Source organism: Ipomoea triloba, chromosome 15, assembly GCF_003576645.1.
Source record: "Ipomoea triloba cultivar NCNSP0323 chromosome 15, ASM357664v1".
NCBI classification, from domain to species: domain Eukaryota; kingdom Viridiplantae; phylum Streptophyta; class Magnoliopsida; order Solanales; family Convolvulaceae; genus Ipomoea; species Ipomoea triloba.
In genome coordinates this window covers 9,138,857-9,161,742 of record NC_044930.1, presented here as the reverse complement: position 1 = coordinate 9,161,742, position 22,886 = coordinate 9,138,857, and the positions used below count along the sequence as shown (strand labels likewise).

The 22,886-nt window shown below is 30.4% G+C and overlaps 1 protein-coding gene across 1 annotated transcript; it reads left to right on the top strand.

Moving 5' to 3' along the window:
• The first annotated feature begins 15,204 nt into the window (after nt 1-15,204).
• Nucleotides 15,205-20,325, top strand: LOC116007099 (zeta-carotene desaturase, chloroplastic/chromoplastic). The gene is made up of 14 exons (XM_031247685.1): nt 15,205-15,749; nt 16,405-16,529; nt 16,698-16,832; nt 17,349-17,421; nt 17,549-17,622; nt 17,755-17,859; nt 17,979-18,223; nt 18,407-18,494; nt 18,653-18,695; nt 18,786-18,942; nt 19,071-19,199; nt 19,287-19,359; nt 19,449-19,613; nt 19,855-20,325. Exons 1-14 carry the CDS (start codon nt 15,563-15,565, stop codon nt 20,029-20,031), a joined length of 1,776 nt encoding a protein of 591 aa, XP_031103545.1. The 5' UTR covers nt 15,205-15,562; the 3' UTR covers nt 20,032-20,325.
• Nucleotides 20,326-22,886: the final 2,561 nt, after the last annotated feature.

Sequence of the window (22,886 nt, the reverse complement as noted above, 5' to 3'; positions counted from 1 at the left end):
ATTATTTGTTGCACTTTTAATACATTTTACTTGCACTTAAATGTATTCTATGGAACTGTTACTTGCATTTTTAACACAATTTACTTGCACTTGAAAGTTCAGTTATTTACGAAAATGTCACTGTATTTTTTTTTAAATAACAATGTTTCTGATTCGTTAGATCTGGACAGATAAAAATGGACCCCATTGAATATGATCTATCCAGTGAAATGAGCCTCCGAGTCCAATGTCCCATCAATTTTATTTGTTAAATGTAATGTTAATAAATTTTAGTTTCAAATTAAAGTATTAGAAATGCTTTACTTTTAATTTTTCGTTAGAATCAACAGTGCGTTTGAATGCAAACGGTAAGGGAATTAGAGAAGAAAATAATTGCAACTTCATGAAAGGAAAATAATGAGGGAATATAATTATTTGGTTGGTGGAATAGAATTATTTAGAATTTATATTCTAATGTGTATTTAAATGAGACCTAAAAAAATTACTATAAAGGAAAAAATGCCAAGCATAATCATAAATTAAAACGAAATACATTCTATTATAGCAATAACAACAAAACACTATAATATAAAAATATTATTATAGTAAATCATAAATTAAAAGTATTTACATTTACATTATTATAATAAAATATAGTAAATTATAGAGATAATTTCTCTTTTGATTCTTAAATTATAAAGTAATAAGTGTTGGTCGTTAATTATCATGAGGTGCAATTTTAGTTCATAATTAATCCAAAGACCTTGTGGTCTAGTGGCACTCGATTGCACCCCACATGAGAAGGTGGCTTCGAGCTTCAGTGGACTTCATTTGGTTGAGAAAGTAGCTATGAACATATACTATATTGTAACAGAGTCAATATTACTCAAAAAAAAAAAACACTTGTAAAAGTTGTACTTTTTATATCTAGTATATCGTTGAATGAAAAAAATAGTCACTTTTGTGATTAAATTTGGGATCAAAATTGTAACTCATAATAAAAAAAAAAAAAAAAAATTATCCCTAAATTATACGGAGTAATTATAATGATAAATTGGGCTTCGGCTTAATTTTTAACATCTTGCAAACTAGCCGTTAATATATGGACTGGGCTTTGGATCTTGTTGCAAGGTGAATGTGATGCTCATGAGTACGAGGGGTTGGTAAGCCCACTTGAAAGATGCACAATCTTTACACCGTGTATTATGATCCACCTTATAAGAACTAATGACATAAAATTTGTTTTCAGTATATTAAAAGTTTATTTTTAATATATTAATTATTTTTTAAAAAAAAATTATTTTTAATGTATTAAAGGTTTTTTTCAATATACTACTTAAGAATGAATTTTCAATACATTAAAAATGTACATTTTATATTAAAAAAAAATAACAATACATATAGAAATTTGACGGATTTTAATAAAATCATTTAATACTATTTGATCGAGTGTTTCCTACTTACGTTAAAAGTCATTAGTGTTTTAATTAATTATTAAAATATATATTTTGACCAATTGTTGGCTTGATAAATTTTATACATATGTTATGTGGTTATTATTTACTAATTTACTTAGAGATTTTTTTATATAAAATGTTTAAAATCTACTTACTAATAAAGTGGAATCACTTAGCAAAAATTGATTTGTAATTACTTGTTATAATGTGCAATTAATTGAAATTGATTTTTAATGTGTTGTTAATATGTCAATTTAATGATCCTTAATTATATTGTTTACTACAAATAAGTTTTCATTTTAATTTTAAAAATATAAGATAATTTTTTGGAAACCAACTTTATAATTTTTATTATTTTCAAGAAGCCAGCATCAATGGTAATAACACCTTAAAGTCGTTGCCTGACATGTCAAGGATTTGGAGACGACTGAAGTTACATTGGAAATCTTGTGGAGTGACGAGCATACGAGATGATTTTTTGAGTGATGAACTCTGGGAATTCTCCAGTTAGACTGCGAGGTTTCGAGAAAAGCTATTTTCCTCAGGCAAGTAGTTTGGTTTGAGTAGGCAAAGATGCCAGTGGGACTTCACCAGATATATAATTCATTTTTGGACAAGTCCAAGTACACTACTAGAAATAGGTTTTGTCTAAAATCTAGAAATGTTTTGTCAAAGAATATGCTCTACGAGTTCTTGCTGAAAAAATAGGATGGCAATGGAGGTTTTGTTAAATTTTACTCCGTAGTAATTAACAAAAAAGAGATATATACATTAAATAATTAGTTATGTTGTAATTAAATTAAGTAATGTTTAATGTAATGGTTTAGGAAGGACTATATTTTGCAAAAAAAATGTCTACTTAATATTGATTTTTTTTTTTAGTGAGGTGGCATCTTCTTATTCACCGCCGTTGTATAGCCCGTGCATCAAATATTTTCTCATTTAATTAATGGTAAGGATTGAATTTAAAGACCTATGATATATTTAATGCATAGGGCCATAGGGGTGACATAGTAATTTTAGTTTTTTTTTTTGTTTGAATTGGAATATCATTGAAATACAATATTACCTTTATTTAGAGCGATTCTATCAATGGTAGGAATCAAAACTAAAAAAAAAATGTATGAATCATGTTGTATGTTTTTCAGTATGCGTACAGAACCAATTGATCTTGATCGAATCTTTTTTCTCTTTCTGGATCATATGGAACCACGTCAGCATAGATGTTCTCGCAAGTGCAAAAACAGTGTATCGATTCTCCGTCTCTCAATTTAGCTTCAAATGCGAATATTTTGCATGGTGATAGATCAACGGTGCCAATTTCTTTACAATTTACTCTTATGGTTTTGTTATATTCATTGGCGATTTCTACCTTTTGGAGCTTGGCCGCAGAGGATGATGATCATCATGCGGAGAGAGTGAGAACCAACGCAAGAACAAGGATCATGTTATGCTTGGCATAGAATAAATATACGAGAAAATTAACTCGTAGTGGCGGAAGCATAAGTCGTGTTAATCTCCAGCCATAGTTGATGCCTTGTCGTATTAGAAAAAAGAAATAAAACGTACAATTCAATCCATCAAACAAACTAAAAAAAAATATTCAATTTGTAACATTCATACAATGATAAAATAACATCCAAAATTCCTACTTCATTTTCCCGCCCAAACTTTTTTAGTCAATTAATTAAATATTTTATTGGTCAAATAATTAATAAAACTTATTTGCTAAGAAAATGTAAAATAGAAATTAACTAATATCTATCAATTGGTAATATTGTTACTATATTCACGTATTAACGTAATAACATATCGTGTAGAAAAGACATATTAATTAGGTAATAACATAATAGCATAATTGGTAATATTATGTATGGTATTCTATAATACATTAGGTAATATTATTGTTTACAAATTCTGCGTATTCATAAATACTAATATTTAATATATAATATTAATAATTTTAGTATATACGAATTGATATTCCTGTTAAAGAAAAATAATTAACTTGCACAATGAAGAGTAAATAATACAAGTAAAATGCATTTTTCATAACAAAAGTGTAAATAAAATGAGATAGAGAGTGTAATAATAAGTACATTAAATGACATAACTTTATTTTTTTCGTAATGAAACGGAACAATAAGTATAGATTATATTCATTCTTAAATTGTGTCTATTAAAAATATCAATAAATAAAATAGGACAAGGTATGAAAATCAATAATCTATGTATTTCTTTTCTATTAATAAAAGTAAAATTCTTCTCTTCAACTTTAATAGTATAGATAATTGGTAAGAAAATGTTATATTGAAATTAACTAATGTCGATTAATTGGTAATATTGTTTCTAATTTCACAAATTATACCTAATTCTCACGGTGGACATAAATTATACTGTAATTCTCATTGTAATAATGTAATTCACGGTAATATACTTTCCAAATTCACGGTAATCGCATTATTATGTAAATATAAATATAAATATTACACACGCACACCCAGTTGCACTAATCAATAATATTTTACCTATTTTCAAATATTGTTATTTAATATATAACAATTTATATATACACTAATTGATATTCATTGTAAAAAAAAAATCGGAAAAAATATAATATTAGCGTATATGGTAATTGATATTAGTAATTGATATTCATGATAAGTTGGTCATTTTTTTTTCCATTTACGGTATATAGTAAGAATATATATACACTCCGGCCAGTACTTATACTGTGGACCATGGTTCACAATGCATTGTGGACCATGAGTCATTGTTGATACTGTAGTTGTGTTGAAAGGATATTCTAGTTGTGTTGAAAGGATACTGCAATTGTATTGAAAAGGAACTGCAGTTGTGCGGAATAGAGGCCGTGTCATTCATCTGGAACTGCAGTTGTGTTGAACGGATACTGCAGTTGTGTTGAAAAGATACTGCAGCTGTGTTGAACAGATACTGCAATTGTGTGGAACGGATGAACGACCTCTGTTCCGTGCAACTGCAGTTTCCTTTCAACACAACTGCAGTATCTTTTCAACACAACTGCAGTATCTGTTCAACACAACTGCAGTATCAGTTATGATCATGGTCCACAATGCATTGTGGACCATGGTCCACGATATAATTGAGTAGTGGTAAATTTAGCTCAGGAAAAGGAGTCAAGATTGTTGCCATTCAGGGTTTGATGCTTGCCCAATAGCACAGGGTCCCAAAATTTTGGGGCCCTAATCCAACCTTTGCCCAATAGGTATAGTATATATATATATTAATGATTAATTTTGGCCAAAATTAAGTTTTAATCTTCTTCGTAAGGCTGGAAGCGACGCCGACTGGACATAGGAGATTTGGAGGTTTTCTTCCCTCTGTCTAAATAGTTTATTCAGTTCTCTGATAGAAATCTAAAGGTCCACTCAAACTTGCTGGGTTGAACTGGCTTATACGCCTCTATGAAAATGGAATAAATGGGATACTTGCTGATGAAATGGTATGCACAACTGACTTTGGGAATGAGAGCTCAGTTCAATGCATGCTTTATTTATAATGCATTGTTTTAATGTTGCAATGATTTGCTGAAAGCTCTGTTTTGGTACTAGTTTTATTGTTTTGAATACTGTTTCAGGAGCTTGGCAAGACATTACAAACAATTCCTTGTTAATGTTGCAATGATTAAGTATTCGTGTTACTATTGCATCTGCACAAAGAAGTTTTTTCAAGTTGAAATTGAAGTTCTACTTACGCTCTACGATGTCACAAGAACAACTTAATGGATTAGCGATGATATCTATTGAAAACGATCTTTTATTTAAAAGGAGTTGTCATTCTAGCATTTTTTGACGCAAATTTGTCAATCAACTCTTCATTAGTTTGCATTATGTTTAGAATTTTCTTTATAATAAACAAAGTTTGAATTTGTTTCAGCTTTTTTCTTTTTTTCTTTTTTTTTTGCATTTTTCTCCGCAACTTTTTTTTTTCCTTTTGTATTTTTCTTCAATTTGCAATTTATTTATACTTTAATTTGATAGAGCCTCACATATTTACAAGCACAGGCCCACTCAAATAAAAAAAATCGGCCCTGTTGCCATTGATGAAGAAGATGATTTGGGGAAGATTAATGAAGAAGGTCGTGAATAATCGCAAATTTAACAGTAAGATTACACTGTAACCAGGAAGATTATTTTTTGCATTGCACAACACTGTAACCAGGAAAACTCAAAAGGATAACATAGATCAACCACATAAAACTTTTAACATTAAACACAAAATATTATAATGCAAAATTACTCAGTGTCCCAGGGCGAACCAAATTTCCAGTGAGTTTTATCATAACTAATATAAAATCCACCCTTGTTAGCCTTCCAATAGATCTTGACTGGATCTTTTTCTCTCTCTGGATCATATGGAACCACGTCAGCATAGATGTTCTCGCAAATGCAGAAACAATGTATCGGATCTCCTCCTATCAATTCAGCTTCAAATGCGAATATTTTGCCTGGTGATAGATCTACGATGCCAATTTCTTTACAATTTACTCTTATGGTTTTGCTATATTCATTGGCGATTTCTACCTTTGGGAGCTTGGCCGCAGAGGATGATGATGATGTAGAGAGAGTAAGAACCAACCCAAGAACGAGGATCATTTTATGCTTGGCAACCATTTCTTTTAACTATAATTTTTATGAGATGTTTCTAAGGATAGATGGTTTGTTAATATTCATCTCATCTCCCTTTTTATAGCGATAGAAGATCAAATTGCATGAATTTTTCTTTTTTAGGTGAAGTAAAGTATAACTTCCAAAATTAAATGAGGTAAAAATATTTATAATTTGTTATTTAAGAAATTTATATATATACTAGACCTGGCAATTCGTGTATACGGGTTCATTAACGGGTAGACACGATAACGACACGAACACGATAAGGCTAAACACGGACACGGACACGTTAAGGTTAACGGGTTCAAATTTTTAACACGAACACGATTTGTTAACGTGTTAAACGGGTTGACACGATAGACATGTTTTGTTAACAGGTTTCGGTTCGTGTCGACACGATATGATACGCAACCCGTTTAAACCCGCTAAACATATTAATATATTTAAATAACTAAAATTTAAACTTAAAAGTTATATAAAAAAAGAAATAAAACCTACAATTCAATCCATCAAACAAACTAAAAAAAATATTCAATTTGTAACATTCATACAATGATAAAATAACATTCAAAACTCCTACTTCATTTACCCGCCCAAACTTTTTTAGTCAATTAATTAAATATTTTATTGGTCAAATAATTAATAAAACTTATTTGCTAAGAAAATGTAAAATGGAAATTAACTAATATCTATTAATTGGTAATATTGTTACTATATCCACGTATCAATCAATCTATATCTATACTATATATAATAATTATAATTAAAATATATCACATTTCCCATATTTATTGTAGTAATAATATAATTACATAAGTCATATCACATATCGATATTTTTAAGATAATTGTCAACAAACAAGTCATATATTATTTAATTAATTGAGTGATACTTTTGCACTAATCTTATAATCAAATAAATGTACACGTTCAGTATTAGAACTTTTTATAATTTCATCTTTATTTTTATTTTCTAAATATATAATAAAAAAAATTGACGACCTTAATCCTCCCCTCGCCTATGTCCAATCTGGTGTAAATTGAAGAGAAGATGATGACGATTCACGGCCTGGGTATACTATTTTCTAATAATAATAATAATAATAATACTGAAGAGAAGATGACGATTCACGGCGAAACTCCGGCTAAGTAGTGGTAAATTTAGCTCTGGAAAAGGAGTTAAGATTGTTGCCATTGATGAAGAAGATGATTTGGGGAAGATTAATGAAGAAGATCGTGAATAATCGCAAATTTAACAGTTTTTATACGATGATCTTGAATTTCTTATTCGAAGAAAGAAGAAGAAGAAGGAATGGCAATTTTACCCCGGAATTAAACAAATTAAGATGGATTTAAAGATTCCGGCGATAATTAGCCGGCAATTTGACTGGATGGACCAAATCTGTTAAAAATTGAATAGTTAATGTACTAAATTGTTAGTTTTTAAAGTCATGGAATGAAATTAACAACACTAATCATAGGATCAAAAGTGTAATTAACTCTATTGCAAAATACTAAATTGTAAATCCATTGAGGAATATATTACTTACCAATTATTTAATCGATATTATCTTGAATTTTCACGTAAAATCTACTTATTTGTAGAAGATAATATATGTTTGTTTATATTCATTCATGTTTCCAGAAAAATATAAATAAATTTAAAATTGAATCTTGTTAAGATTGAAACAAAGCAGACAAATTTCAAAGTTGAAATATGAAAAAAAAAAAAAACCCTAAATAGTGTTATTGGACATGGATAAATGTCTGTTGCATATCAACCATAATATTATCATTTATGTTATTACGTTATTACCTAATTAATATGTCTTTTTTACACAGTATTATAAAAATCTAAAAAAATATGTAGAATTTGTAAACAATAATATTACCAATTATATTATAGAATACCATACATAATATTACCAACTATACTATTATATTATTACATAATTAATATGTCTTTTCTATACGGTATTATGTTATTACATAATTAATGTATTTTTTACACGGTATTATATTATTACGTTAATACATGAATATAGAAACAATATTACAAATTCATAGACATTAGTTAATTTTCATTTTACATTTTGTTATCAAATAAGCTTTATTAATTATTTGACCAATAACATATTTAATTAATTGACTACAAAAGTTTGAGCGGGAAAATGAAATAGAAATATTTTACTTTATATATAGTATAGATTACAATTAAATTATTTCTCCTGTTTTCCATATTTATTTTAGTAATAATATAATTAAGTAAATCATATTACATATCGATATTTTTAAAAATAAACGGGTCATATTATTCAATTAATTCAGTAATACATTTGTACTAATCTTATAATCAAATAAATGTACACTTTCAAATATTAGAATTGTTTATAATTTTATTATCTAAATATATAATAAAAAAATTTTATCCGTGCACCGCACGGGTAATTGGGCAATTATTTGCTCGAATTGAAGCAATGATAACATCCGAAAACATAATTGATCCAATCATTTCATCAATCACACTATATAATATTCGTTGTTATAATTTATATAATTGTTTATCTATCCAAATATTATTAAAATATTATAACAAATTCATTCCGTGCAAAGCACATTAAAAATACTAGTTTGTTAAATAAAATTTTAGTATGTGTGTTTATTACTGTATTTATTTAATCATATGTAATCATTTTCTCATCAAGTATCTACACAACTACACAAGCAAGATTATTTTTCGCATTGCCAACAGTAACTAGGAAAACTCAAAAGGATAACATAGATCAACCACATAAAACTTTAACATTAAACACAAAACATTATAATGCAAAATTACTCAGTGTCCCAGGGCGCACCAAATTTCCAGTGAGTTTTATCATAACTAATATAAAACCCACCCTTGTTAGCCTTCCAATAGATCTTGACTGGATCTTTTTCTCTTTCTGGATCATATGGAACCACGTCAGCATATATGTTCTCGCAAGTGCAAAAACAATGTATCGGTTCTCTGTCTCTCAATTTAGCTTCAAATGCGAATATTTTGCCTGGTGATAGATCAATGATGCCAATTTCTTTACAATTTACTCTTATGGTATTGCTATATTCATTGGCGATTTCTACCTTTGGAAGCTTGGCCGCAGAGGATGATGATGTGGAGAGAGTGAGAACCAGCGCAAGAACGAGAATCATGTTATGTTTGGCGACCATTTCTTTTAACTATAATTTTTTTGTGAAATGTTTTTGAGGATGCTTTGTTAATGTTCATCTCATCTCCATTTTTATAGTGACAGATCGAAGATCAAATTGCATGAATTATTTTTTTTAGGTGAAGTAAAGTATAAGTTCCAAAATTAATGAAAGCAAATTGCAGGAATCCATGAAAAAGTAGGTTGGAAATTCAACTTGTATTTATGTCTAATTTTAGTTTTATTATTTTTAAGAACCCACTAATTAGGCCTGGGGAAAATTCACAGGTAGGTTGGGAAGATGCATTTATGTCTAGTTTTTATTCCTATTTATTTTTTTAAATGATTGCACTATGGAGGCTTGTTATTTGCAACTACGTTGGGGAGATGCATTTATGTCTACTTGTTATTTTATTTTTTTTCTTACATAATCACACTATGCAAGCTGGTAAGCAGAGAAGTCCACTTAATGTGTGTCGGTTCACTTGATATAGGCCTAAGGGGTGTTTGGTTCAAGCAAGGAAATAATTGCAATTAGGTTGAGAAAATGCATTCTTGTTTAGTTTTTATATTTTATTTTTCTTACATACATAACCACACTATGCAAGCTCAGTGAGCGGAGAAATTCACTTAATTTGTATTGATCCACTTGATATAGATCTAGGGAGTGTTTGATTCAAACATTGATTTGGAATTGAAAACAGGAATGGGTTTAAGCAAAAAAATTGCAAGTAGGATGGAAAGATGCATTCATGTCTAGTTGTTATTTTATTTTTTCTTAAAGAATCACACTATGCAAGCTTGTTAAGGGGGGAAATCTGCTTAATGTGTATTGATCCATTTGTTATAGACAGATTTAAGATTGTAATAGAAGCAAATAAGTTCCAATTTTATTTGATCGGAATAGTAATTAAGATTAGCCAAACCTAGAAGTTAATTGGAGAAGGAAAACATTGCTAGGATTAGTCCAAAATTGATTAGCTAGGCAAATGCATATTGCTCTTTAGTCTTTAGTATAGAAGAATGAGTAATGAATGACATATCCCATAAAGATTAAGAGTACTTATACTAACTATTATTTTAGGGTAATTCTATTTACACCACCCAAAATTCTATTTACACCACCATTTAATAGGTTTGATAGCTTTATAGGTGGTGTAAATAGAATTTGCTATTTACACCACCTTCATTAAAGTTGGTCAAACATTATGTTTTCTATTTAAAATGGGTGTTGCTATTCCTATCACCCATGGTGCAAATAACCTTGAAATTCACAAAAGATTGCAAATTTCAATAATTTTATAAGTGGTATAAATAAGGGTGTTGCTATTTCTACCACCCATGGTGCAAATAACCTTGAAATCACAAAAGATTACAAATTTCAATAACTTTATAGGTGGTATAAATAGCAATAAGGGTATAAATATGGTTATTTACACTACCATGGTCAACTGTATTAATTACACTAAGAATAAGAATAAGGTGTTAGAGTTAAAGTTTTCAAAAAAAAAATGTATTGGAATGGAATGAATATTATTTAAACAAAATTAAATTGAATAACAATTTAAAATTTTAAAAACAAAAAAAGAAAAAGAAAAAGAAATATATATATATATATATATATATATATATATATATATATATANATATATATATATATATATATATATATATATATATATATATATATATATATATATATATATATATATATATATATAAACAAAACAGAGCAACCCCTCGCCGGAGGGGTTGCTCTGTTTTTGTTTTGTTTTGTTTTATTTTATTTTATTTTATTTTATTTTTATTTTTAAATAGTTATTTAATTTAATTTAATTTAAATAATATTTATAATTTCAATACTTTTTCTTTTTGAAAATTCTAATTCCAATACCTAATCTTTTGTGTAATTAAATTTCTTTGTCAACATTGTTATTTGTGAGATGAAACCGGTAATTTGGGCGACAGATAATATTAATTGAACCCATATGATTCTATATATATGTATCTATTTTGTATATGTATCACACAATCTATAAGCCATGATTGGTTGGGTAGAAGATTTTTTTAGTTACAATGATCAAAATCAAAACCATTTTTTTTAGTGACAATGACCAAAATCAAAGCCATTTTTTTTAGTTACAATGATCAAAATCAAAGCCAACGACATTATGAGGTATTTTAAGTATTATTTGTATTTAAATATATTTTATCATATATCCAAATTCATTTGTATTATCTATAGTATATTCTATCAAACATTATTAATGATTTGTTATTTATTTCTATATATACTGTCGAATATCATTACTAAAAGTCGTTATTTGTTTGCCTGTTTAGAATGAAGATGCAATTGAACTTCATGATGACAAAAGAAATAAAAGTGATGATCAGAAGAACCCAAATCTCGAGGTTGCACGCGAATTTTCTACTGAAATGGTAAAACTATAATTAACCTATTATAATTTATATTTATATTTTATAAATATAAAAGAATATTTTATACTTGCATAGTAATTTAGTTATTAATAAAAATAATTATTTATTAGGCGTTCATGTCTCGCGAAGATTTAGGGGGTGTTTGGTAAACGACTGATAGCTTATAGCTGATAGCTGGTTGGTTTAGCTAGTAGTTGATGGTTGATTGCGTTAACTGGTTTGACCAGCTGGTTATATTAGCTGGTTATAAAAAACTGTTTGGTAAATTAGCTGTTTACTAGTAGCTGATTGAATGTAAAATGACATTTAAAGGTGTGAGTGTATTGTATTATTTCAACCTTTAAATATAATTAGAAGATAAATTCTTATTAATAAATAATTATAAAATTTGGATATCATCTATACTTTTTTGAGGACATAAGTAAATTATTTTTGTTTATTTAACTTATATTAAATTATACTAGTATTCTAAAACAATTTTTATTATGTATTTATTTTCTATTATTATTATTATTATTATTATTAGTATTATTAAAAATTACAAACTCATCACCCTATTATTATTATTATTATTATTATGTATTTATTTTCTATTATTATTATTATTATTAGTATTATTAAAAATTACAAACTCATCACCCTATTATTATTATTATTATTATTATTATTATTATTATTATTATTATAAAATAACAAACACACCACCCATTTAAAAGTAAATTCCATTGATTTCAAACTATAAAATAGTCCATATACCCCTTGTTCCCAACCAGCTGATACAAAAAGCTACATTCATTAACTTTTCAATGTTCAGCTTATTGGTCCAATAAGCCAAGGCCAATATGCCATTTACCAAACACTTCAAAATAGCTTATTGGTTGGTCAAAAAGCTAAACTTGGTCAAATAAGCTAAAATTTGACTTATAAGCCAATAACCAAACACCCCCTTAATTGAATGGGTTCAAAGAAGAGGTCAAGTTCTCGGATATGTTATTGTGAACAAAAGATCCCGACAAAAAAGTCTTACAATTATATTTCAGTGTGACTGTAGTGGTACTTACGAGCCAAAAAAAATATCATCAAAAAATACGGACACAAGAAAAATTGGTTGTCCATTCTAATTGACGGGAAAATACATGCGTGTTGATGGTTGTTGGAGGGTAAGAGTAATATGTGGAATACATAATCATGAGCCTGCGCTGCACCTTGAAGGTCACCCTTATGCAAGGCGATTGTCAGCAAATGAAGTTCAATTGGTGGAACATTTGTCAGCAATGCATGTGAAACCGCGAGATATTTTAGCATCTGTGAAGAGGCAAAATCCGAATAATGTTTCCACTACAAAAACCATATACAATACACGCAAAAAATTTCGGATGTTAGAGAAAGCAGGTAAAACTCAAATGCAAGTTGTTATGTCTTTTTTATATGACAATAGTTATGTGCATGAGTCTCGTACTAATAATGCAACAAATGAGTTGGAAGATTTGTTCTTTGTTCATCCTAAATCTCTGGAGAAGTGGCGTGCATTTCCACATGTCTTGTTGATAGATGCAAACATATAAAACAAATAGGTACTCAATGCTCATTTCGACAAGGGGCATTGAGTACCTATTTGTTTTATATGTCGCATCTATCAATAAGACATGTGGAAATGCACGCCACTTCTCCATAGATTTTGGATGAACAAAGAATAAATCTTCCAACTCATTTGTTGCATTATTAGTACGGCTCTCATGTACATAGTCACATACCCATTGTCATATAAAAAAGGCATAACAACTTGCATTTGAGTTTTACCTGCTTTCTCCAACATCCAAAATTTTTGGCGTGCATTGTATATGGTTTTTGTAATGGAAATATTATTCGGATTTTGCCTCTTCACATATGCTAAAATATCTCGCAGTTTCACATGCATTGCTGACAAATGTTCCACCAATTGAACTTCATTTGCTGACAATCGCCTTGCATAAGGGTGACCTTCAAGGTGCAGCGCAGACTCATGATTATGTATTCCACATATTACTCTTACCCTCCAACAACCATCAACACGCATGTATTTTCCCTCCAATTGGAATGGACAACCAATTTTTCTTGTGCCCATATTTTTTGATGATATTTTTTTTGGCTTGTAAGTACCACTACAGTCACACTGAAATATAATTGTAAGATTTTTTTGTCGGCATCTTTTGATCACAATAACATATTCGAGAACTTGACCTCTTCTTTGAACCCATTCAATTAAATCTTTGCGAGACATGAACGCCTAATAAATAATTATTTTTATTAATAATAAAATTACTATGCAAGTATAAAATATTATTTTATATTTATAAAATATAATTATAAATTATAATAGGTTAATTATAGTTTTACTATTTCAGTAGAAAATTCGCATGTAACCTCGAGATTTGGGTTCTTCTGATCATCATTTTTATTTCTATTGTCATCATGAAGTTCAATTGCATCTTCATTCTAAACAAGCAAACAAATAACAACTTTTAGTAATGATATTTGACAGTGTATATAGAAATAAATAACAATTCATTAATAATGTTTGATAGAATATAATATAGATAATACAAATGAAATTGGATATATGATAAAATATATTTAAATACAAATAATACTTAAAATACCTCATAATGTCGTTGGCTTTGATTTTGATCATTGTAACTAAAAAATGGCTTTGATTTTGTCATTATCACTAAAAAAATGGTTTTGATTTTGATCATTGTAACTAAAAAAATCTTCTACCCAACCATCCATGGCTTATAGATTGTGTGATACATATACAAAAAAGACACATATATATAGAGTCATATGGGTTCAGTTAGTATTCTTTGCCGCCCAAAATTACCAATAGTTTCACCTCACAAATAACAATGTTGACTAAAAATTTAATTACACAAATTAGGTATTGGAATTAGAATTAAAAAAAAGATATTGAAATTAGAAATATTATTTAATTAAATTAAATTAAATAACTATTCAAAAAAAATTAAAAAAAAAAAACAAAACAAAAACGGAGCAACCCCTCCGGCGAGGGGTTGCTCTGTTTTATTTTTTTGTTTATATATATATATATATATATATATATATATAATAGCCATATTTATACCTTATTTCTATTTCTATTTCAATGTTATTTGCACCATGGGTGGTAGAAATAGCAACCCCTTTTCAAATAATTCTCAAGAATGAAAGCATTGGTTTCCGCCGAAAATCAGTGGTATTTTTTTTAAAAAATTACTCCGTAATAAATAAAATTATATTTAATATTTGTATAAATATTTTTATATTCTAAATAAATTAATTAAAGTGTTTAACTACCATTCTACTTGCACTTTTTTCAGGATGTAATTAAACACAAAAAATTAAACTATTTTTTTTAAAGAATCATTTTTTTTCAGAAATCATTTTTCCCTTTTCGGGAAAGCATGAGTATTAAATATATGTGTACGTGGTGTCCGGTGAGCTTAGTTCAGTGCACCATCCATTACCATTAGAGGCGGTGGTGGTGGAGGCGACCGGCGACGCTTCTCTCATCATTCATCCACCTCACTTTGTTGTTGCATTACCCTCCAAAAAACACTAACACCACCAAACGAATTAACGTATTAAACAAAGCCGAACAGCCACTCCGCTCTTTCTAAGAATTCTTCCTATTTTTTTTTCTTGTTACGTTCCCAGACAAATTGTGTCCCCCTTGGCATCTTCTGCTCCTTAGATAGTTAGATACCCTTTTTCCTCACTAACTCTCCCCCTTTAAACCTCTTTCTTCACTCTTAATTCTCAATTTTTCATTTTATTCACATACCCATATTGATAATTGTGTTTGTCTCTAAGGCATGGCTGCTGCTGCTGCTTCTTCAGCTTCTATGTGTTTTCCGGCGACCCGAAAGGGGACTGATTTCCGGTCTGGGTCTACTGGATTATTGCGCCGTAGTGGGTTCCGGGTATCGACCCGCTTGACGTCCCGGAAGTCTGTTATCCGCTCTGATTTGGACTCCATGGTTTCTGACATGAGTACCAATGGTAAATTTCTCTAGGTTATTTACTCGATTATATGTAGTTATAAAGATGGGAACTTGTGGAGCTCAATGATAATTTTGTGTTATCTTGTTGATAAGGTTATTTTCTTTTTGTTCTTTTTGGTAAAGTTCTGAGCTTTCTTGACAGGTGTTTCCAATTTTATCTAACTGTGGATAAATTGAACAGATGCTTTGTGTATTGAGTAATTGTAGTCTTTACGGGTATAGATTGGTGGTTGTTTGGTACTCTTTTCAAATTGTGCTCTGGAACTTTGTAGAAATCAATTTCGATTTCTGGCAGTACCATGTAATGTTAAGATAGTAGTTTGGTTGGAGGATCAGAATTTTAAGGCTTCCCACAACTAATAAGTGTTCAAAGATGATGTCTTTCTGGTCTTATAAATTAATCTGATGAATTGGATTTACCTTTTAGTGGGCTTAGGGGGGGGTATGGGAGCTCAGTTAGTGAGTAGCAACTCATAACCTGCATTGACAGAGCTGCCAATTCATGATATTTGTTTTCTCCCTCAACTTGTGTTAAAGAAAAACTCTTTTTTCTTCAATGAAGTATTTTCTTTACTTCGTGTTCATTAAAACTTGTGAATACAGTTTTACGTACCTTTTTCATCTACTATTGCTGAATGATTGTTCCTTTTTAGCTCCAAAAGGGTTATTTCCACCAGAACCCGAACACTATCGAGGGCCAAAGTTGAAAGTGGCAATTATCGGAGCTGGCCTTGCTGGAATGTCAACTGCTGTTGAGCTTTTGGATCAAGGACACGAGGTTACGACCTAGCCCTATTTTTCCTGGTTACCCAACTCAACAATAAATAACCAGTATCACTCTATGACTTATAATATTTTCATATAACTTTTTCATCATAGCCCTATTTTCTAAAAAAACAGTTGATTGTTTTTTAGAATTATGAAATGTTGTTTATATCTTTTGCAGGTAGACATTTATGATTCGAAGTCTTTTATTGGTGGAAAAGTGGGCTCTTTTGTTGACAGGCGGGGGAATCACATTGAAATGGGATTGCATGTGTTTTTTGGTTGCTATAATAACCTATTCCGTTTGATGAAAAAGGTGAAGGCAGATTACTTCTTGCAGTTATATTTGTCACGTCCATACTTATTTTGATGAATGCACATAAATTCTTTTTTCTTTCTTTTTGTTATTTCTCCCTCAAAAGTATTAGTCCATACCTACCAATTTTATGGTATGCGTCAGATATCCTTTGTAAGCTCAATGCATATTATATACATTTGGTTAACTTATTGCTTTTAATTTGGTAAAATGATATGGCTATACCACCCACATGACTCTGATATCTACTTAAGATCCCACCATTGGTTATGCGGCAGTAAAAGAAAACCAAAGACTATGGAAATCCAGAAGCAGAGAGTTTAATGATACGTTTCTGTACTTTGAGTTAGATTAGGTAGTTCATAGTGCGAGCTTGCTAACTATTTAGAGTCTGTCTAATTTGCTGTTCTGGTCTCCAAACTCCAAAGTTGTTTGGTGCTTTCTTCAAATTTATAAATTCAGTGCAAGTTTGATGCTTATACTGTCTATTATATTCGTGTATTTTGTATAATGTAGGTGGGTGCTGAAAAAAATCTACTCGTCAAGGATCATACTCACACCTTTGTGAATAAAGGGGGGGATATTGGGGGTATGATTATGCCATCTCTAAAATTTCTCCGTTCAGTGTTCTAAATTTCAAATTTTCTTCAACAGTTTTGAAGCATCTTGCCTTCATTCATAGTGATACCAGAATTTGTCATTTCTTTTAACTGCAGAGCTTGATTTCCGCTTTCCTATTGGAGCACCCTTGCATGGTATCCAAGCATTTTTGTCCACAAATCAGCTCAAGGTAATAATGTTTTTATGCATGTCTTCTGCCTCCCATCTATTCAGTTATGTTTTGTATTATTGTATTCCTGCACTTGAAGTGAGCATGAAACCATTTTGCTTACGCTAATTTCTTCTTCACTTCCATTGGCAGCCTTATGATAAAGCAAGAAATGCTTTGGCTCTTGCCCTTAGTCCTGTAGTCCGGGCTCTAGTGGATCCTGATGGAGCGATGAGGGACATTCGTGATTTGGATAGTGTAGGATCATCTTCACATGTTTATTGGTCCTTAATTGCACGAGATTTAATGTCTGCTTTCCTTGGAGAAAACCGTGTTTTTTGCATTTATTGCTGAAATTACCTGCGTGTTACTTTCAGATAAGCTTCTCCAACTGGTTTATGTCTAAAGGGGGAACACGGGCAAGTATCCAGCGGATGTGGGATCCGGTTGCCTATGCTTTAGGGTTCATTGATTGTGACAATATTAGTGCTCGTTGTATGCTTACTATATTTGCACTGTTTGCCACTAAGACAGAGGCTTCTCTCTTGCGGATGCTTAAAGGTTCTCCTGATCTTTATTTGAGTGGCCCGATCAGAAAGTACATCGAGGATAAAGGAGGCAGGTAAAGTTGCACGTTCAGAAACAACTTCTCATTATGAATCTTTTACTTATATACCGAAATGAAAATTAATCATTGGCTTCAAAACTGTTTAGTTATAGTGAAAATGAGGGGTCTTAGGAGGGAAACTAATTGTAGGCCATTCCGCTCATTTATAGTCAATTGATTCTATTCCGTTTTCCACAGGTTTCATCTGAGGTGGGGATGTAGAGAGATACATTACGAGAGATCTTCTGATGGAAGTACATATATCACCGGTCTTGCCATATCAAAGGTCAAATTACTTCTTTCCGAGATGATTCTTTTAAGCTTATTTCATTTTCTCCCGTTCTATGTTAAGACGATTCTGTTTATCATGTGAAAAGGTTTCATTTTGCGTTGTGACAATAGCCTGCACATTTGATAATAAGTGATGAATATGTCTCTACGCAGGCTACTCAGAAGAAAATAATAAAAGCCGATGCCTATGTTGCAGGTGTGTAGTTAGTGGTTCTTTTTTCTTCTTTACGGTGTTATATTCCAACGGGTTTAATTTGGATGTACTAAAACGCGTATTTGGTTGCAGCATGTGATGTGCCTGGAATTAAGAGATTAGTTCCCAAGGATTGGAGGGAGTGGGAATTCTTCGATAATATTTATAAGTTGGTTGGAGTGCCTGTAGTTACCGTGCAACTTAGATACAATGGTTGGGTTACGGAATTGCAAGATTTGGAGCGTTCGAGGTTAGCTTTTAACTTCAACAAAGTTATTGTTTCTCTTGTTCATTTACTAGTCTCTTGGCTCACCGCTAGTACTAACTACTAAGTTCACATATAACGGTTCCTTGCCCACATATAATAACGTTTATCAGGCAATTGAGGCGGGCAATGGGCTTGGATAATCTCCTATATACACCGGATGCAGATTTCTCTTGCTTTGCAGATCTTGCACTGACTTCTCCCGAGGATTATTACATCGAGGGTCAAGGCTCATTGCTCCAGTAAGGAATCGTGCTTGAGATTACACTAACATATACCTTATTGTTATACACGCCATTGCTCATTTTCTCCTCTTTGGTGGTCTTTAGATGTGTCCTTACGCCCGGTGATCCTTACATGCCCCTACCAAACGATGAAATTATAAGAAGAGTATCCAAACAGGTTATCATCATCATCATCATCATCTCGCTCGTGTCTTTTTTGGTCTGAAATCATTATTTATCCTCGTTTGATTGGTTTCTTGGACTCAGGTTTTGGCTCTTTTCCCATCCTCCCAAGGCTTGGAAGTCACATGGTCATCGGTTGTCAAAATCGGGCAATCTTTATACCGCGAAGGGCCTGGCAAAGATCCATTCAGACCTGATCAGAAAACGCCAGTGAAGAATTTCTTCCTCGCGGGGTCTTATACAAAACAGGTAAAATCAGTTCTTTCTAGTCACACTGTACTCAATAGAAATAATTTGGCAATATAAAGGGACAAGAATCTCTACATAGAGTTTTATTATTGATCAATCGGGATACAAGAGATAGTCCTAGCTAGAGCAGAACTGATAAAATACAGAGTCCTAATAGGCAATACGTCCATACGTACATACATACATATAAAATTGATATATCTATCTCTCTTTGCCATTCTAAAACACTGCATTTCTTCAGGATTATATAGATAGCATGGAAGGAGCAACGCTTTCGGGCAGGCAAGCATCGGCCTATATATGCAGTGCTGGAGAAGAGCTCGTGACACTGCGAAAACAGCTTGTCGCTGCTGCTGAATCATCGAATATGCCCGATGCTGCTACTGCTGCTGTATCTGATGAGCTAAGTCTTGTCTGATCCACCTAGCCATTGCTCTAAGCAATGCAGAGAAAATATGCTATCAACATTTCTGGAAAGAAATTAAAGCACCTCACTAGTTCTTATCTTCTCTTTTCCTTTTGTGGCTAGAAGGTGAACACAAAATGGATATACATATGCTCATTGTAAATTTAGTATACTTACAAAAGTTTGTCCGCACGGGTTTAGTTTACTGGTTCAGTAAGCAGTATTTGAGTCAAGTATACTTACAAAAGCATAACATGCCATTCTTCAATGTAATTTAATTAATCCAGTTATTCGCCTTCATTGTTACCATAATTTAAAATATCTGACTGATAACTATTTTACTGATTATTATTCGGGTTCACCGTTCACGCACAAAATTAAAATTTAGTTCAAATTTCGGACTTTAATTAATTTGATAATTCCAATGATGTCCATCCCATATGATTTTTTAGTCTGTAACAAAATGTATTCTCCAGTTTTTAAGTAAAAAGGAGAATAGAAAATGGAAAATCAAATTTTACCGTTAACATAAATTATTTGTTCTTGCGAAGGTTCCTTATCTTTGGTGAAAATTTTAAATTTAGTCTCAAACTATCGTTTTTGTCATGTAACACCTATCATATTTTGAATACTTTGTCCTTTCGATGAGTTTTTCCGGTGAAACCTTATTTTAGGCAATGACATTTTTTTTTATTATTATTTTTATTATTTTTCAGTTTTCTGAGCCTTTTTTTTTTTTTTTTGGTATCTTCAATCGTGGATTGCACCATCTCCTTCACCCTGCTCTTGTCTTCATCTCCTTCAACCCGGCCCCAAAACATCATTCATCAATGGTGATACCAAGTACGTGAGGACCTCCGGGAGCAGGGGAATCATTTTACAACGCAGTTGGAAAGCTCAAGACGTCATAACCTAGTCGACTTCAGTGTGATCGCTGCTATTGTTTTAATCCATGATTTTGTGAATCATCTTTATGGATGTAGAGCAAAAAAAAAAAAAAAAGGAAAAAAGAAAGAAAGAAAGAAGCATCTTCTTTGTCATCAGAAAATATTATCCTTTCCTAAAATAGGGTTTCATCGAAAAAAAGTCATCAAAGGATAAAAAAGATGTCCAAAATATGATAGCCTGAAATGTTAAATGGGAAAAAATAATTGTCTGGGACTAAATTTAGAATTGTCACCAAAGATAAGGGTCCTCCGCTGGAATTAACTCATTGGGAAAATTAAAAAAAAAAATAAAGAGACAAAAATATTCTTGCCTAAAATAGGATTTCACGGAAAAAATCTATCGAAAGGACCAAAAGTGTACAAAATATGATGGTCTGAGGTATTAAATGGTAAAAACAATAGTCTGAGACTCAATTCGAAATTGCCACAAAAAACAAGGTACCTCTGCTGAAATGAACTCTCTCTCTATATATATATATATATATATACTCTCACTTACCTTTCTTCTGCTTTTATTATTTAGTGAAAATGACACTTTTCCCTTTTCCCGTCTAATTTATGTTTATAATATTTTTTTTTCCTTTGAATTATTTATATATTTATATTTGTCTCCTCTATTATTTTAAAAGTGACGAATTTTTTTTTTCTTTCTCTGTCAAATAAGTTTTTGGATTGTTAAAAATAAGGATAAAATATGTATTTAAAGTCACTTTCCTTCTCCACCAAATTATTGTTTATATGTGAGAATCAAAATAAATGAAAAAAAAAACATTTGTAAATATTATAATTATAGTTTTAAACTAATACTAGTCATAGAATTAAGCCTTAAACACAAATTTAGCAATAATGAATTATTTGAGTTTAAATCTTAATTTTGTTGTTAGCATTAGCTTAAAATTAAAATTATAATATTCCTAAATGGTGTTTGTTCTATTTTCAGATTTCGACATATAAGTAATAATTTGTTGGCGAATGAAAGTGACTTGAAATACCTATTTTACCTTTAGTTTTAACAATCCAAAAGTTCATTTAATATAAGAAAAAAATCGTCACTTTTAAAATAATTGAGAGCAAATGTAAATATATGAATAATTCAAGGAAAAAAAATGATATAAACATATAATTCATAAATTAAAAAAAAAAAAGGTCATTTTTCTTATTATTTATTTATTTATAACTACTTATACCGTACCACTATCCACTTTTATACCTACTATCACTAATTTCATTACCATCAATCTTTACAATTCAACCACTCTTCACCACAAATTACACCATTGTTAGAATCATTGTCAGTCAATACAATCACTTACTACTCACATAGGTATATACGAAATCAAGAGAACAAGATTTCCGTGAGAAGTTGGATTAATCTGAATCATCTATTTGGATGATCAATGGTTTAGAAAAGAGGGGAAAAAAAAAAAGAAAAAATAAGATAATGTCAATTTTATAAATATTACAAACTTTGAAGCCTAAAACGATGGTAAAATTATATAATCAAAATAAATGTAAAAGTATACACGATATTAAAAGTATAAAGAGAAAAGTGCAAATAGAAACAAACATTCGCACTATGCATAAAGAAGCAATGCAAATCAAAATTTAAAAGAATTTGTAAGTGTACAAGAAAGTAAGCACAATATACAATTTATTATATTTAACAATGTCATTTAATGTCGCTAACAACTTAAGAGGAAAAAGAAAAGAAAATGCAAAATTGAAAAGATTTTTTGTATTTACAAAAAAGAAAGTACAATGTACAAATTAACATTGCATATAACTACATGAATACATTTTATACTTTTGTTAGAACTTTACCATCATTGACTTTTATATAATTTTAAGATATATAATGTAATCACAATAAATGAAAATGATTCTCTAGGATTTTGCACCAATTTTCTTTATGAATTTTCA

Bases quoted from the DNA above. Each gene is read 5' to 3' on its own strand.
- LOC116007099 (XM_031247685.1), top strand. From the start codon at position 15,563: ATGGCTGCTGCTGCTGCTTCTTCAGCTTCTATGTGTTTTCCGGCGACC. The intron at 17,860-17,978 runs GTAGGATCATCT...TGTTACTTTCAG, and splicing joins ACATTCGTGATTTGGATAGT to ATAAGCTTCTCCAACTGGTT. The intron at 19,614-19,854 runs GTAAAATCAGTT...GCATTTCTTCAG, and splicing joins CGGGGTCTTATACAAAACAG to GATTATATAGATAGCATGGA.